At 39.4% G+C, this 17,066-nt stretch overlaps 1 protein-coding gene across 1 annotated transcript in view; it reads right to left on the bottom strand.

The window, feature by feature from the left end:
- Positions 1-1,823: 1,823 nt before the first annotated feature.
- LOC130921858 (RNA-binding protein 38-like) overlaps positions 1,824-17,066 on the bottom strand; it is a 43,693-nt gene continuing 28,450 nt past the window's right edge. Inside the window, exon 4 of the mRNA XM_057846189.1 lies at positions 1,824-3,385. Within this exon, the coding sequence (XP_057702172.1) occupies positions 3,049-3,385 (337 nt within the window). The 3' untranslated portion in view covers positions 1,824-3,048. The remainder of the gene's footprint in view (positions 3,386-17,066) is intronic.

Raw genomic sequence — 17,066 nt, forward strand, 5'->3', positions numbered from 1 at the left:
ATATAACGCGCACTTTTTTCCCCAAAAATCAACTTGTAAAATCATAGTGCGCATTATACACGGGTACAGTGACGGAGACAGAAATATATATATATATATATATATATATATACATATACAAAGACAGATTTTTTTTTTTTATTGATACGGCCATGTTGTGTTGAAGAAAACGTATGTGGCGATCCGTTGCCGACCATTACGTTACATGACGTTACCATTTTGTTTCGCTAATACTTCACTCTGATTGGTCGAATGGTTTAGTCTGTGTTAACTTCTGCTTTTTTCACTCTTCATAAAGCACCGAATTTAGTTTCTTGAACTCATTTGAGTCAACGTTTGTTGAAACCCCGACCATAACAAACGCAACACAACACAGACTTCCTGTGTCCGTCAACTATATCTGTCCCCCGGGAAACTCAAACCCAGATAACAATAGTTCCTCTTGTTAGTCTACAGCGTTTGCGCTCTTTCCGATTTCCGACTTCAGTCCTCACTTTTATTTTACCGTATCAATCCATGGAAGACACATTTATTCATCATGTTGAAATGAGCAAGTTATACTGCAGCCTTTAAAAGAAAAGTCACATCTGTTTTGTTTTCTCCTGGATTCTGGTAAGTTGGAGAAGTTGTCAGATCATATTATTACAGTACATATTGTCAGTTTACGGTAATGTTTTGAACTACCAATGTGCTATGCTTGTGCTGTGTTTCACCACTCAGTAAAATGACATTTCTGTATCTGTACACGAGCTGTTTTCTTGTATTCTTCTATTTATTAGTGCTAAAATTAGGGTGCGCGTTATACACGGGTACAACAATTTCCCCTAGATTTTACAAATAAATTTGGGGGGCGCATTATACACGGGTGCGCCTTATATTCAGGAAATTACGGTAATATCTAAACCCCTAGCAACAAAAGTGAGTACACCGCATGGGAACTATGTACATCCCTAAATGTCCAAGTTGAGTACTGCTTGTCATTTTCCCTCCAAAATGTCATGTGACTCTTTCCAGGAGTGCTGTCAGAGATTGAAGAGATGGGGGGGTCATTCCCACCACCATGCTTGACTGTAGGCATGACACACTTACCTTTGTACTCCTCACCTGGTCGCCGCCACACATGCTTGAGACCATCGGAACCAAACAAATTAATCTTCATCTCATCAGACCATAGGAAATGTTTCCAATAATCCATGTGCTTTGTTGACATGTCTTCAGAAAACTGTTTGCAGGCTTTCTTGTGTACAGTCTTCAGAAGAGGCTTCCTCCTGGGGTGACAGCCATGCACACCAATATGATGTACAGTATGGCGTATGGTCTGAGCACTAACAGGATGACCTCCCACCTCTTCAATCTCTGCAGCAATACTGACGGAAAATAAATTATGTAAGCTGCACACAAACTACTTTTCATTGTGTCAAAGTGTCATTTTGTCAGTGTTGTCCCATGAAAAGATATACTTAAATATCTGCAGAAATGCGACGGGTGTAATCACTTTTGTGATACACTGTATGCCTGAGGGAGGTGCCCGTTTTGGTTTTAGGTCACTAGCGGCTTTGGTTTTGAAAATATTTGAAGCTTTTGAAAATAGGCCCCCTACGGCTCGGCCCCAAGCTTTGTGTCCCGTCGAATGAGAGTGAATCTATAAATCAACATTATAAATACTAAAAAAAAAAAAAAAAAACGACTGGAGACAAAATATCAGCGTTATAAAGTCGAAATCACCTAAGTCGGGTACGTCTTGACCTGGAGACTACCTGTACTAAGTTACTGAAATGACTGGACTGAAAACGGATCAAATGACTACAACCAAAAAAAGTCTGGAGGCTTTTGTAAGTACAAATTCTTTATTCTCAATTGTTGTATGGCTTTTCTTAAAGGGACTATAAAAGTCATTTGCTGATGCAATCAGAAAGTGATGTACAAACAGGCATCTTCATCTGTGGCAGCACTCACAAATGCACTGACATGGCGACAAAACAATACCCAAAGATGTGCAGGTATGCGTCTGCAGGTTAATTGGCATCAGTGCTACAACTACAGTCATAGTACAAAAAGAAAAGAAAAGAAAAAACACTATTTAACTTAGTACCTCTTATAAATACCTAGATATAAATATTGTAAATGTACTTGAGGACTGAAAATATCTTTAATGCAGTGCTTGGACAATTGGTGACAGTGTGAGACAGAGGAGACCATCTATTACAGATACACAGCGCGTTTGGTCCAAAACGGCCACAAACTGCATGTTATCATCTCAGTCCACCTCACAAGTCAAGTTAATGACCGACTGCTGAAAACAGAGCACTTCAAAAGTCTGCACTTAGGAACTCTTGAGAATCAGGAAATTACAAAAAGGCGTACTGTACTTTTTTTCTTTTATTTAATAAGGCCTCCTTCAAATAAAAAGAATAAAATCTTTTCCTGATATTGTCCAGACAGAATACAATGCAGCTCTTAGTCTTGCATGTTTAGTCTTTTCCTTTTTGGGGGAGGGAGGTGAAACCTTGTGTCCTCCATATTGAACGCTGGAAGTTTGATCATTGCGGCACAGTGCTTTGATGACTGTGTGGGCTTCCGCAGTCGCAGTCATCACACCGTCACCCCCCCCTTCCACAGTGTCCGAGGGCAGCGGTCACCCTCGCATCCAGCTGAGATACTTTGGAGCGTGTAATATGTCCCCGAATGCTCTCAAAGCAATATGTACCACAGACGCGTCATTCAACTCACTGAGCCAAGAGGCTTCATCATCTTAACGATGGCATACGAATAAACAATGACATAACAAAGGACAATACGAATGATAATAATAATAACAATAATAATAAATGAAGAGTTAGCTTCTAGAAGCCCTTGGAAGCAATTGTGTACATTAAAGCTTCTCATTCTGCCTATCTGTAAACCCCCCACCCACCCGGTCACTCTTTACCCAATGGGCTACGAGGATGTCCTGATATATAGCGTATAGTGCATTAGTCCCAATCCTTTTCCTGAAAAGTCCCTGAAAACAGGGTAGCCGCTCTGTCAAGTCCCCCCTTCTCCCACCTCTCACTGCATTCGGTCGGGCTGGATTTGCTGCTGCGGCGCATAGTGCAGGAAGGCTGGGCCGGCGGCCGAAGGCAAGGCGGGGTGCGCGGTGGACGGCGCGGTGGCGGCAGGGGCCGGCCCTGCAGCAGCAGCGGGGCTGGTGGCGTAGCTGTAACCCAGGAAGCCCGCTGGCGAAGCAGCGTAGGGATACTGCTGCTCGTAGGCGGCCTGGGCGTACTGCGTGTAGGCCGCGGTGTAGTCCAGGTAGGGGCTGGTGCTCACAGAGGTGGACAACTGGGTGGGCAGCACCAGGCTGGGCTGCACATAGGCTTGCGGGTAGACATAAGGTGGGGCCAACCTGCAAATAAGACCAAAAAAGGCCAGTTAGACGAGAACTTCTAGTTTCTATCATTTACGTTGCTTTCAGAGCATCAACAAACTCTTGGTAGCGAGCTGGCCCGAGATGGAGATGACTCCACTTCCGGTCTGTGTCAGTTAGGTTGGGCCTTCTTAGCTCAAAGTGGGGGGAGGTGACATGACAGAGTCAGCCGTTACTGGCAGCTTTTCAAGTTCAGGCACCAGCAGAGTGTTTTAACAGCTGCTGCGTTTCGCTAACACGCAGGCACGCACACACTGTTGGGGGGCTTTATCAATGCTGCCGTCAGGTGCTGTAATTCTTAAAGCTGTTTGGCATGGGGTCACTAGGTTTCCTCCATTTTGTTTTTATTTTTATATAGTTTGTCAACTTGTTAGCAAGCTACTTTTGGGTCGATACAAGATGACCAATTGGGTGGATGTTGGTATTGTGAAACTTTCCGTTTGTGATATTTTTTATCAACTATATCAACGTTAGTGATGGCCCAAGTCATTTACATCATATTTTACAACAACAAAAACATCCAAATGACACACGTTTCCTGTTTCCTCATCCACTGCCAGTGAGTGCAACAGACATCAAATCCATATAAAATGGGATAGCTGGGATTGAAAAATCATATTTTAGCGCCAAGCTGTCAATCGTAGCCAATAAATTCTTTTATTAAATAATGTTAAGAGCAGTTACAACTCGAGATGTCCTGATCGATCGGGTCCGATCACGTCATTTTCAAAGAATCGGAATCGGCAAAAAAATATCGGACATGCCTTTTTTAAATATATATCAGGGGTCGCGTTAACTGAATATTTTCCGTCTTTGAACGGTGTTTTAAAACGGTGACGGAAGTCCATCCGTCATTTTGACAGGTTGCAATTCACACCCCAGACCACAGGGTGGCGAGTGAGCATATTAATTAGCTATTGTCTCTCTTGATGCATGACGTCGTTGGCCTTACTCGGAAAATCGTCAAGGCAACTGAGTGTTTGCCTGGCACGGCCAGACTGTTCTCCCTGTATTTTTCAAACACTGAGAGAAAAGTCTGGGACACAGCCTCTCGAGTAGGTACAAAATCAATCGACAAATCAGATTTGTTTATTTGCGTGACGTGTTCTTCACGAGCAACGTCACTCTTGCGCGCCGAAAGTCGTCTCTACAGCAACACGGATGGCGGGAGAGCCGACAATATGTTCCAATCCGCGGTAAATTCAGTTTTAAATGAGCTAAAACACATCGACACGAAACATTGACAACAGTCTGTCTCGCGCTAGCCATGTTGAATAAACTCCGTTCTCCTCGTATGTTTACTTCCGTGCGCAAGTCCCTCGTCCTGCCCTCGTCGCTTTGCTAACGGAACGTCTGCCCGTCGCTGATTGGTGCACTCCGCTGTCTGTTTGCCTCTTGTTAAGCTTGTTCGGACAGAATATTAATGAAAAATGAATGAAAACTAAATACTATTGAATATTTAATTATTATCATTTTAAAAATGTAAGTGACGGGTAAAAATAGATTATGACCGGATTTTTATGACACTGTCAGTCAAAATGACAGACAACGAAAAAGTCTAGCGCAACCTCTGATATATATATATATATATATATATATATATATTTTTAATTAAATCGTTTTTTAATTGTATTTAACGTTACAGACATAATATGTTACACTCATCCAGAGTCTTTAGTTTAGGCTTAAGGTAGGGTTATCAAATTTATCCCGTTAACGGCGGTAATTAATTTTTAAAAACTTTTATCACGTTACAGTATCCAACGCAACTAACGCATGCTCTGCACGACCCACTCACGCATTGTCGCGTTCAATCTATAATAGCGCCGTTTTACCTATATATAGAGCTAAAAGGCAGCGTAAAATGAGTAGAGTGAATTTTGGCAGCCTTTGGAGCCTTTTTTTTATTGGCTAAAGCTTTACAATCCCTCTCCCTACGATTAGAAATACCGTGGGAAACAATGTGGGGAAGAAAGGTAGTAATTGATCTTTGTCTTAACACCCAATATTATTTCCCAACGCAGAGAAGATATATCAATTGGTACCACTGCGCACAGTCATGGTTGCACTTCCCATCATGCATTTGGGCAGAAGTTAAGTGGCTACAGTATCATTTACTGAAAGCGCAACAAATACACTGGATGGCAATATTTAGTCACAATACACAAAGTCACATTTATCCTTTAAGAATTACAAGTCTTTCTATCCGTGGATCCCTCTCATAGAAAGAATGTTAATAATGTAAATGCCATCTTAAGGATTTATTGTCATAATATACAAATACAGTACTTATGTACTGTATGTTGAATGTATATATTCGTCCGAGTTTTATTCATTTTTTTCTTAATGCATTGCCAAAATGTATATGATCGGGAAAAATTATCGGGAATGATTGGAATTGAATCGGGAGCAAAAAAAAAAAGCAATCCGATCGGGAAATATCGGGATCGGCAAATACTCAAACTAAAACGATCGGGAGCAAAAAAACATGATCGGAACAACGCTAGTTACAACCAGTGTTGTTAACTCATTTGCTCCCAAAAACGTATAAATACCTTCTATTTTTAAATGTTTCAGTGTCCCAAAGACGTATTTATATGTCTTTTACATTATTTTTTTTTTTTTGTACAAGAGACATCCCTGGGTTCTTATTCAATTTAGCTCCAAATCACAAAGCTGAAAATCCATTTTAAAGCAATAAAACTAGCCACTGATGGCAGTAGCACATTTGGTAAGAACCGCAACCCGATTCAACGGCAACGAACGGCCGGGCTACACGCCCGGGGCGCCGGCAGAAGACGACCGAATGGATAATAACCTAGAGGACGCCCGGGATGCCAGGCGCTGTACGACCGAGTAGAATGACCGGGACCACCAGTGCAGCGGACGATGCCATTGAGTCAGTGCTGCTCGCTGAGCAGACCCCCGCAGAGACTCAAAAGAATCCATCTTTATGAGACAGGCGGCGATGAGGGAAAAGTTTACCCGACTGTCGCGGCAACAACAGCGTCATCTCTCAGTTAGTTATGTGTAAATAAATTGTTACTTTGCTATCAAACGCTCTATTTGTCTTGTTGTTTATGTTATTTTGTAAGAAAAAAAAAACATTGTTCAGATGTTTGGGATGTAACTAAACCAAAAAAATAGTTGTGTTAATGTCAAAGTTATGTTTGAAATGTGCTCAATTTCTCAGTTTTTTCATCAGAAATTGGAAAATTGCTCAAACTAAGCTATTTTCTAATGCTGATTTCTAAAGAAAGGAAAAATATATGAACTTATTTTTTTTCCTGCTAAAAGAAGAGTCTAATCTTTCTTTTGGTGGGTTCCATGTTTATATAGCAATAGAACAGAATTTTCTGTGGGCCTTGCAAAATCAGTCAAAATCCAGTAAAACGGCCAGGAGCGAAGAGGGTTGCACCAGTAAAAATGGTTGGGAGTGAATGAGTTAATAATAGTGCTGCAACGATTAATCGATTAACTCGAGTATTTGATTAGAAAAAAAAAAGATTCGAATTTTGCTGTTTCGAGTATTCGTTTAAGTGGTGTTTTTATGGTTTATTCTGAAAGTGTTTGCATTTACTTTTATTAATTTGGGTAGATAAAGTGCCTTCTAGTCTGCCTCATTTCACATGGCTGAATCCAGGTGCTCCTTGTTAAAGACCAACATAAGCAACGTTTTTCTTTGAGCTAATGTTTTTTTTAATGCATTCGTTATTTAGTTTATAGGTACTTTTAGCCATTTTATTGTGGAAATATGTGTCTGAACTCAAAGCAGCAAAATTTAATTCAAAGCTTTTTTTAGTGCTGCAACAATTAATCGATTATCTCGAGTATTCGATTAGGAAAAAAAAATCAATTTTGCTGCTTCGAGTATTCGTTTAATTAAAGTGGCAATGTAATGGTTTGTTTTGAAAGTGTTTGCAATTAGTTCTATTGATTTGACTGGATACACTGCCCTCTAGTCTGCCTCATTTCACATGGCTGAATCCAGCTGCTCCCTGTTAAGACCAACATAAGATAAGTTTTTGTTTGAGCTAATTTTTTTTAAAATGCATTTTTAATTTAGTTTATAGGTATATTTAGCTTTTTTTTGTGGGCATATGTGTTTGAACCATTTGCTAAGAGCATGGTAAAAAAAATAATGTTCGAATTTTATAGCATTTAAGCTAGCGGACTTTTACTGTGTAAGTTAGCCAATTGTTCTTTTGTTCCTCATTAATTTTTTTATACCGTTTGAGGCTGAGCTCAGGTATTTTAATTTTTTGATGTTCCTTATCCGATTACTCGATTATTCGAACTAAGTAGTTCATCGATTAATCGACGACTAAACTAATCGATAGCTGCAGCCCTACTTTTTTAGTAATCGAATACTCGAGTTAACTGATTAATCGTTGCAGCACCAATCGTCATGTAAGGATTCTCTGTCCGCCTATTGATGAACTGCAGTGTGTCGACTTCATTTCGTAGCTTACATGCAACTGCTTTAGAAAGTTGCATTGGTTACTGAATTTTTGAGAGTGGTAAAGCAAGAAAATGAATGGTGAACAGAGCAAAACTATACTGCTTGGGGAATATGATGCTTCCTTTGGCAGTCCAAGCAAGAGGATTTTCTCTGTTCGACACAGAAAAGTGTTTGAAAGGTAGCGCGGAGAGCAAGAGCAGATAGAAGTTCCCCTTTTATTTAAAAAAAAAAAAAATGTATAAACAGCTTGAGACCCCTTCCACTTTCTAAACATGATATCCGTTTTGCGTGGCAAAACATATGAGCTGCCTCTCAGTGCTGATACAAAACATTTCAGCGTCACTCTTCAATTATCAGTAATGAGAGGCCGCTGTGGAATCAGCACAGCAAGAGATGGGAAGCATGCAAGGACAGGGATGTCATCACGCGCACGTACACGCACACATACACGCCACCTCCCACACACCAGCGACCACTGCAGACCCCAAACCATGCCATAATAGGGAAAGAGTCACACCGCAATCAGTGGAAGCTCTTCACTTCATATCACTCGCACACAAAACGGGAAAGATAACAAGGAAGGCACTCCAATTCATCACAGCACACCGCACTGCACTGCACTCTCAAGCCATCACTGGCACCTTGCGGGGAGACGAGATGTGGGGGTGGGACATTTGCTGTCAAACCCTTCCTCGGGACTACTCCTATATTTGGGGAGAGCGTCCTCTGATCGTCAGCTGGCGGCATACAGCGACCGTGGCAGCAAGTTGGACAGGAGGAGGAGTGTTAAGAACAAAAATATAAAAAGTCGCAATGTGGTCATTATAGAAAGACAGGGAGAGACTTTTATTATGCACATTCCTCACAATAACGTTTGTCAAATGTCTTAATGAGAGGTTTGTGACACGCAAAATACACAAGAGGATAAAGAATGACCTCACACATGCTTTCGTTACCATGACAAGTAGGGAAGGCGTGTGACAATGCAACATGCTATTTAACCTTTACGCCTCGAGCTTTTTGTCGCTATATTAACTCGTTCACTGCTATTGACAGCGAAAGACATCAAATCCATTTGAACTGGCAAGGCTGGCAGCGATCGTCAGTTCAAGGGCGGTCGTCCATTGACGTCTATCACTGTCAGCAGCACCCATTAAGTTAATTTATAGTATAACCAGGGGTGCACATAATTTTTTTGCCCAGGTTCTCAGAGGAGGACCTGGAGATGTGACTTGGTCCTCATTGAGCTTGAGAGCCGACCCGCCTGATGCGATAAATTTATGACAAGCTTTACTTAGAGCCAATTAACGTTAATTAATTATATTAACAATTAATGCTTGATTAACATCAACTGGCACAACAAAATTGCCATTACTTTGAAGTGAAATGTAAAGAAATAAAAAGCACCAATTCAAAATAAAGGGCATTATGCGGCTCCCACATTAACTCCAAGCCTTTTTAAAAGTGGGATGTCCTCCTCATAAGACCTCATTGAACGTGCATGTTTAACTTTGTAAAATGCGAGCAAAAACACGTTTGTCAGTGCATGTCGCTGTTCATTACCTTTATTCCGCCCTAGTCAGCCACTTGTCCATAGGGCGAGTGGGGTCCTGTTTGACATCGATAGTTTGCTTAACTGCCACATGCTCTGTTTTTTTCGTGCTTTTCAAAGTTTGGATGGCTGAAATTCTTTGACCCTACATAAAATGCGCTGCTCTTATCGGCGACATTGGGATTCTCACGGCACATTTTGTACCGCATTTCCGTGCGGGCATCATTTGCTTCTAGCCATGGTACCTCCTGTAGCCACTTTTCAGCAAAAGTCCTTTTTTTCGGTAGCTCCGGTGACGTCTCTGTCGTCTGTCTGTCTTTTGACGGGGGTAGGGGAACACGGAAGTAATTACTCAGTGTGGCCTGCCTCTTCGACATTTTGAGAAGTTATTTTCTCGTGTCCGCCGCAAATACACTGGTCAGCCATCGGTACGCAAAAGCGTATGGAAGCCGTTGAGGGCCAGCGCGTTTGTCTACGTCCAGTACGCATGCGCATGCGGACCACTTATGTGCACCCCTGAGTATAACATTAAACTGTTTTCCATCTCTCAAGAAAAAAAAATCAAAGCTCAACTCCTAGCAATATATGTTTAACAAGCTGATTCTTTAGGTAAAGCTAATTCTGTACCTCACATCAATTCCAATGTAACCCGAATGTTAAATTGTGTGTCTGTGTGTGTATGTTGTCCAGGATGTAAATAAATAAATAAATAAAACATGTGGAAAAACATTTATAACATTTTTGACATATTAAAAAAAAAAGGTTACATTTTTTTTAATAATAAAAAAAAAAAGTCATTTAAAATGTTAGTCTGAGTATTTTTTTCAAATGTATATGGCGGAAACACACACACAAGGCTGAAAAAGCAGTTCCTGCTCTTGCACCCCTCTTTATAATAACTGCTGTAAGACAAAAGCACTGTTGTGTTTGATTGAACAATATGTCTATATGCTGTATAGGCCATAGCAGTTTCATGGCACATTATGCCCCCAGACAACTTTTTAATTTGTCCGTTTTACCCCGGAGACCCCAATTTACAGACACTGCGCAACTTCTTTTGTTTCAACCCAGCCAAAAATAATTAATTTGAAATGTCTATCATTTTTAGCTTTGCATCATTAAATGATGTCTAATATTTAGTTGGAAAAAAAGACTTTAAAAAACTGATTCAATTGCATATTTTAAACTTTTAAACAAATTACGTCACAATGAAAAAGTGTCTGTAAATAAGTCACAGATATCTGCCTCATAGCTATCGATTTATTGAATTTTTTTTTTGTCACTGTCGCATTTCCCCCAATATTTTAGATAAAAATCGATCCAAAAAAAGAAAAATTGTAAAAAAAAAAAAGTTTAAAAGGGTAAATATCTTAAAAAGAAAATCTCGACCACTCCTTTTTGTCCGTGACTTTCGCATGACCCATGTTATATTACCGTGTTTCATGTTATATTACCGTATTTCACCCATATTTATTCAGCTCAAGCTGTGTGCAGACGCACCCTTCCGAGCTCCCACGAGCAACTCTCAGCCGATATAGCTTAAGTGCCATGCAATTAATAACTTTTGGGAAGATAATTCATGTGAAAAAGGAAAAGCTCATGTAATGTGATGTATGCAACTCTACCATGTTTGATTGTGCGTCTTTAGCTGTATGGGGGACGGGAAAATGATACATGGTACACCGAGTTTTTGGATAAAAACAACGTACGTACGCGATAATATCTCGTTAAAATCAGCGTGTCTTTAATGATGCTCGCACCTCGAGTTACCAGATAGCCACAAAAAGACGTAAAAAAGCATTTGAACGCTGGCGCGAGAGTTATGGACACAGCAGGCTAACTGAATAGCATGCTATTCATTATTTTTTCGACCCTTGTTATCGTTTGGATTGCTTATTATGGGATGATATTGATGTATTCGATACATTAGATGCTTAAATCATAAAGACTAGATCCTACACTTCAAGGCTATAAACAATAAATAGATAGTTATGTACTCACATTGGCAGTGTATCAAATACTTGTTCTCCCCACTGTATGTGTTCCCTTTATGCATATGGAGCCTTTTAATCTCAGTCAATGCAGCCATGCATTCACTTTCTGTAATCATAATTGAATATATATTTTGAAAGGCCACTGCAAAAATGAAAATATTATAGTATTGGAATTTAACCTCTAAAATTCCCCTGGAATTGTTTTTTCTTTGCACTGATTAATATCAAGCCAGATCAAAAACATGTTTGCAGTAAAGTTATCATTAGCCAACTCCCAGTTTAGCCATGTTTATTTACAAAACACAGGGCTAAATTAAATTTACTTTTACTCACATACCAATTTCCTTTCCAATTAGTTAATTTATGAAATGACATTAAAGCTGCTATAACAGTCAGGATTTAGTTAAAAAGTTATTGTGTGGGCAATGTAAAAAAAAATAGATTTACATTAATTTAGGGCTGTCAAACGATTAAAAATTTGAATCGAGTTAATCACAGCTTAAAAATTAATTAATCGTAATTAATCGCAATTCAAACATCTATAAAATATGCCATATTTTTATGTAAATTATTGTTGGAATGGAAAGATAAGACACAAGACGGATATATATATTCAATATATTGTACATAAGTACTGTGTTTATTATAACAAATCAACAACATGGCATTAACATTATTAACATTTTGTTAAAGCGATCCATGGATATAAAGATTTGTAGTTCTTAAAAGATAAATGTTAATACAAGTGATAGACATTTTATATTAAACCCCCTCTTAATGTTTTCGTTTTAATAAAATTTGTAAAATTTTCAATCAAAAAATAAACTAGTAGCCCGCCATTGTTGATGTCAATAATTACTTACACAATGCTCATGGGTGCTGAAACCCATAAAACCAGTCGCACCCAAAGCGCCAGCAGAGGGCAACAAAACACCAAAAAACACATGTAACAAATGGACATGACACTGTGCTGTCATTTTAATCTGTCTGAGCAGGGCATGAGCGTTAAATACGTTAAATTTTTTAACGTGATTAATTTAAAAAATTAATTACCGCCCGTTAACGCGATAATTTTGACAGCCCTACATTAATTACATTTACATTTATGAAGTACATTTTTAGAGCAACTCAGGTTCATCTATCACAGTAAATGGCAGCCAATAATCTAAGTGACTTTGTAGCCAATACACATATACATTATGTCAAATCAACTACAAACAAATCTACGGAGTTTGTGTCACTAAAATGTACTCGGTAGTTCAATTTCACACTTCAAAGGTGGACAAGCACTTCAGAGTCAATTTTCTAAAATACGAAGTAGGTACGTCCCCCCTAATCTAATCAGATTAAGTGTAGAGAACGTGCCTTGTCTCCATCCTTGGCTGCAGGCTGCTGATGTCATCTATCAAACAAAAATCTAAAGGGATGACAAGTCTTTGAAATCGAAATGCGTAGGATAAGGCAAAACAAAGGGGAACCCTTTTATTGCAACAATGCAAAGAGGTGTTCGCTTGACTATAGCAGTGAGAGGATGCGGAGCGGTCCGGTGTGGGGGGATGTGGACGTCGGCCAGAAAATCCGAGGTCAGCTGGTTTTGTGCTGACGGCCGGCCGGCCGGCCTGTGTGATTTTGACACAATGGCACTGTAGGGATAGCCTGCTCACAGACGCATACATGAACTGAATGCTTGTAAATATTACAAATACAGGCAGGAAAAGCCTGACGGTCACATTGTTGTTGGGATAGTGCACAGGGGAGAGACAATCTGGTGAAATGAACTCAAATGATGTTTACCTTTTTCAGTTTAACGTTCACACAAAAAAAATTTTTAAAAAAAGGGTACATTTACAATAAGATACCAGCAACTGTGGCTCCGCTAAAAACAACATTTAAACATTTTTTTTTTTTACAGGAAACGACTGTAAAATTTATGCGTAATCTGTTTGTGGATGTTATGTCACTACTTTCTTCTTATCACGGCTTTCCAAAAGGGATTTGAACCCACACCACTGCATTGGCAGTTGAGTGTGTTGATTATGGAGCACCATATATATATTTTTTAAAATAAATTCTCAGGGAGTAAGGTTTTCTAACCTTCTACACACTCTGTATTTGCTCAGTAGTCAGCACGCTCGACTACCTAGACAACTGATGGAGAGTAGGGACAATGAGAAAAGGAGCGCAGTCACCACCATAAAGATCGGTTAAATATGGATCACATTATGAAAAAAAAATATAATATTACATTTGTCTACTATGACTTTCAGTTAAAAAAAACTATCGTAAAATTTATATTTGTTTTTTTATGTACATTTTACGCCCCCCCCCCCTTTTTTTTTTCTTCTTTTTTAAAACCCGGCACATTTCTGGCAACCACAGCTGCCGGTATTTTCCTGTAATTTCTTTTATAATGACCTCTAACCTTTTTTGTTAGGAAACCAAAAATTAACACTTAACATTATTGAGCGAGCGTTGTTCATTTTTGGCGTTTACATGGAAACTTGCCACCTGGTATTCTTCCCTTCCCACTTGAAGATCAATGCGGGTTGCGACGTTTTATACCTGTAGTGCACCGTTTCCTAGGACGCATGATGCCTCATTAAAAAAAAAAAACAACCCACAGCCCCCTTTAACTACTGAACCCCGACCCCCCCACCTTTACTCCCACACCGTCTCACAGAAGTGTCACCTTTCACGCTGCTAGTGCTGGCCAGGCAATAGAGCCATTTCAATCAAAACACAAGACCAAAAGGGACAAGTTCACATAAATATATGGCTGTAGACTGAAAAAGTGGGAGTGAATTTATCAAAACAATGATACTACCCTCACCTCCTTTAACCCTTACAGTCCAAAGCATCTGCTGGCCATAGCTCTAATACAAACACTATATACAATACTGCAGTCCTGCTTCCAATCCCACTTGAGAGCATGTCAGCACGCCATATGTCGTCAAGGGGGGAGAAGAGGCTGAAAGAAAAGCCACTTGTAGGCTGCGTCTTAGGGAGGCCTGCGTCTGTCACTCACAGTCTCCTAGACTCAGGAGGACAGGTGCTCACTGTGGCCCTCTGCGTCTGTGGGCTGATTAAGGGGGTGCAGAAGGCTGTAACATGAGCCAGCGCCTGCCACAGCCGTACCTCAAAAACACAACATTTTGAAACCTCAGGGGCTTCCCCCCCCCCCTGCAATATATGGTCGCCATGGTAACAGACCCACGGCTAGGGGACTTTCCAGGGTCCTTCAGATCATGATGAGAAATATTCCCGTCGGATCATTAATACCCAGTGTGGGTTGATTTAACGGCTCGTCTGTAGACAATCACTGCCAGTTGAAGGGGTGGGGGGCATGTTATTTCATCATATTCCCTACAGAGTGTGGAAAATCCTGGGATTTCCAAGAAAATGCACAATTTAATGTTGACAAGCTTTGTGGTTTGTTCAACCAGAAAGAGCGTCACTTTCATTTTGGGAGAAAAAAAAAAAAAAAAAAAACATTTTCATTTTCACTGGACAATTTTTTTTGTTTTAAAGGGAACCTCAGACTTAAAGACCTGTCGTAAGCCACAATTGTTCTTCTTCTTTTTTTTTTTTTTTTTATTAAAATATGTTATTAGAAATAGAGATGATGCCGATCGATCGGGTCCGATCACGTCATTTTCAAAGTATCGGAATCGGCAAAAAAATATCGGCCATGCCTTTTTTTAATATATATATATTTTAATTAAATCGTATTCTAATTGTATTTAACGTTACAGACATAATATGTTACACTCATCCAGAGTCATTAGTTTAGGCTTAAGGTAGGGTTATCATAAATATCCCGATAACGGCGGCAATTAATTTATTAAAAAATGTGTCACGTTTAAATATTTAACGATGTTGATATATGCGCTGCACGACCCTCTCACTCATTGTCGCGCTCAATCTGTAAATACGCCGCCTTACCTATATAGAGAGATAAAAGGCAGCGCAAACTGAGTAGAGTGAATTTTGGCAGCCTTTGGAGCCTTTCTTCAATTTGCTAAAACCTTGCAATCGCTCTCCCCACGATTAGAAATATCATGGGAAGCAATGTGGTAAAGCAAGGTAGGCAATTGATCTTTGTCTAAACACCTTAAATTATTTCCCAAAGGAGAGAAGATATATCCATTGGTAGCATGACGCACAGTCATGGTTTTACTTCCCATCATGGTTCCACTTCCCATCATGCATTGGGGCATTGCTGCAGTATCATTTACTGAAAGCTCAACAAATACACTAGATGGCAATATTTAGTCACAATATACAAAGTCACAAGTCTTTCTATCCGTGGATCCCTCTCACAGAAAGAATCTTAACGTAAATGCCATCTTGAGGATTTATTGTCATAATAACCAAATACAGTACTTATGTACTGCATGTCGAATGTATATATTCGTCCGAGTTTTATAAATTTTTTTCTTAATGCATTGCAAAAATGTATATGATCGGGAAAAATTATCGGGAATGATTGGAATTGAATCGGGAGCAAAAAAAAAAAAAAAAAACAATCGGATCGGGAAATATCGGGATCGGCAGGTACTCAAACTAAAACGATCGGGATCAGATCGGGAGCAAAAAAAACAACCCTAATTAGAAACAAATTTATTATTGTTATTGATTTTAAAATCTATAATATTTATTTATGTTTTGACCAATGGAGGGTGCCATGTTTTACGCGCACAATGCACGCTGGGGGTGATGACGCTGTTGGACTGGACTGGGAAAATAGCTGTGCTAGCTAGCAAGCAAAGCTAGTATAATGACTGGCATGACTTTGTCACATTCTGTTACTGGTCAGATTGTTTTGTTACAGAGCTGTGGGATGAGTTTCCAACATCATACCTAGAACCAATTCCAGCTCATCAGCACTGTCTTTAAACCGATCCTAGGCGGCTTGCTGAGATATGAGATGAATTGCTGTTATTTGACAGTTTTTTGTATTAGGGGTGTAACAAAATATCGAAATGGTGATATATCGTGATACTTTCTATCTCAAAAGGTATTTTAACATTAATGTAGTTCAATATTTATGTAATACATAAGCCACCCATTTGAAATACCATACTGTCAAAATTAAATAAATTTTTATTCATTATTATTATCATTTTCCATCATTGTATTTAAAATCATTTTAAATGTTTTTTGATTTAATCACAAAATTTATGTCAAATATATGGCGGAAATCGCAAGGCTGAAAAAACAGTTTCTGCTCTTGCACCCCTCTTAAAAATAAACTGCTGTATTTTAAGCCAAAAGAACTGTTGTGGTTGATAGAACAACAGGTCTATATGCTGTCATAGCAGATTCATGGCGCAATAAGCCCCCAAACTATTTTTAATTTGTCCGTTTTACCCTGGAAACCCCTGTTTACATATGTTGCGCAACCGCTTGTTTCAACCCAGCCATAAAACGGAGGTAATATATTATATTTATTATTCAAAATGTCTCTCATTTTTAGCTTAGAATCTCGACCACTCCTTGATGTCTGCGATTTCTGCATTGCGACCCTTGTTATATTACCATGTTTCACCCATAAAATCCCCCCAAAATCCAGCTGTGCCCATTCACAGCTGTGTCTTGACACTCAGTGATACATGCAACATGGAGTTTTTGGATCGAAAAAAGGTAAGTACA

The sequence above is a fragment of the Corythoichthys intestinalis genome, chromosome 9 (assembly GCF_030265065.1).
Source record: "Corythoichthys intestinalis isolate RoL2023-P3 chromosome 9, ASM3026506v1, whole genome shotgun sequence".
Lineage (NCBI taxonomy): Eukaryota > Metazoa > Chordata > Actinopteri > Syngnathiformes > Syngnathidae > Corythoichthys > Corythoichthys intestinalis.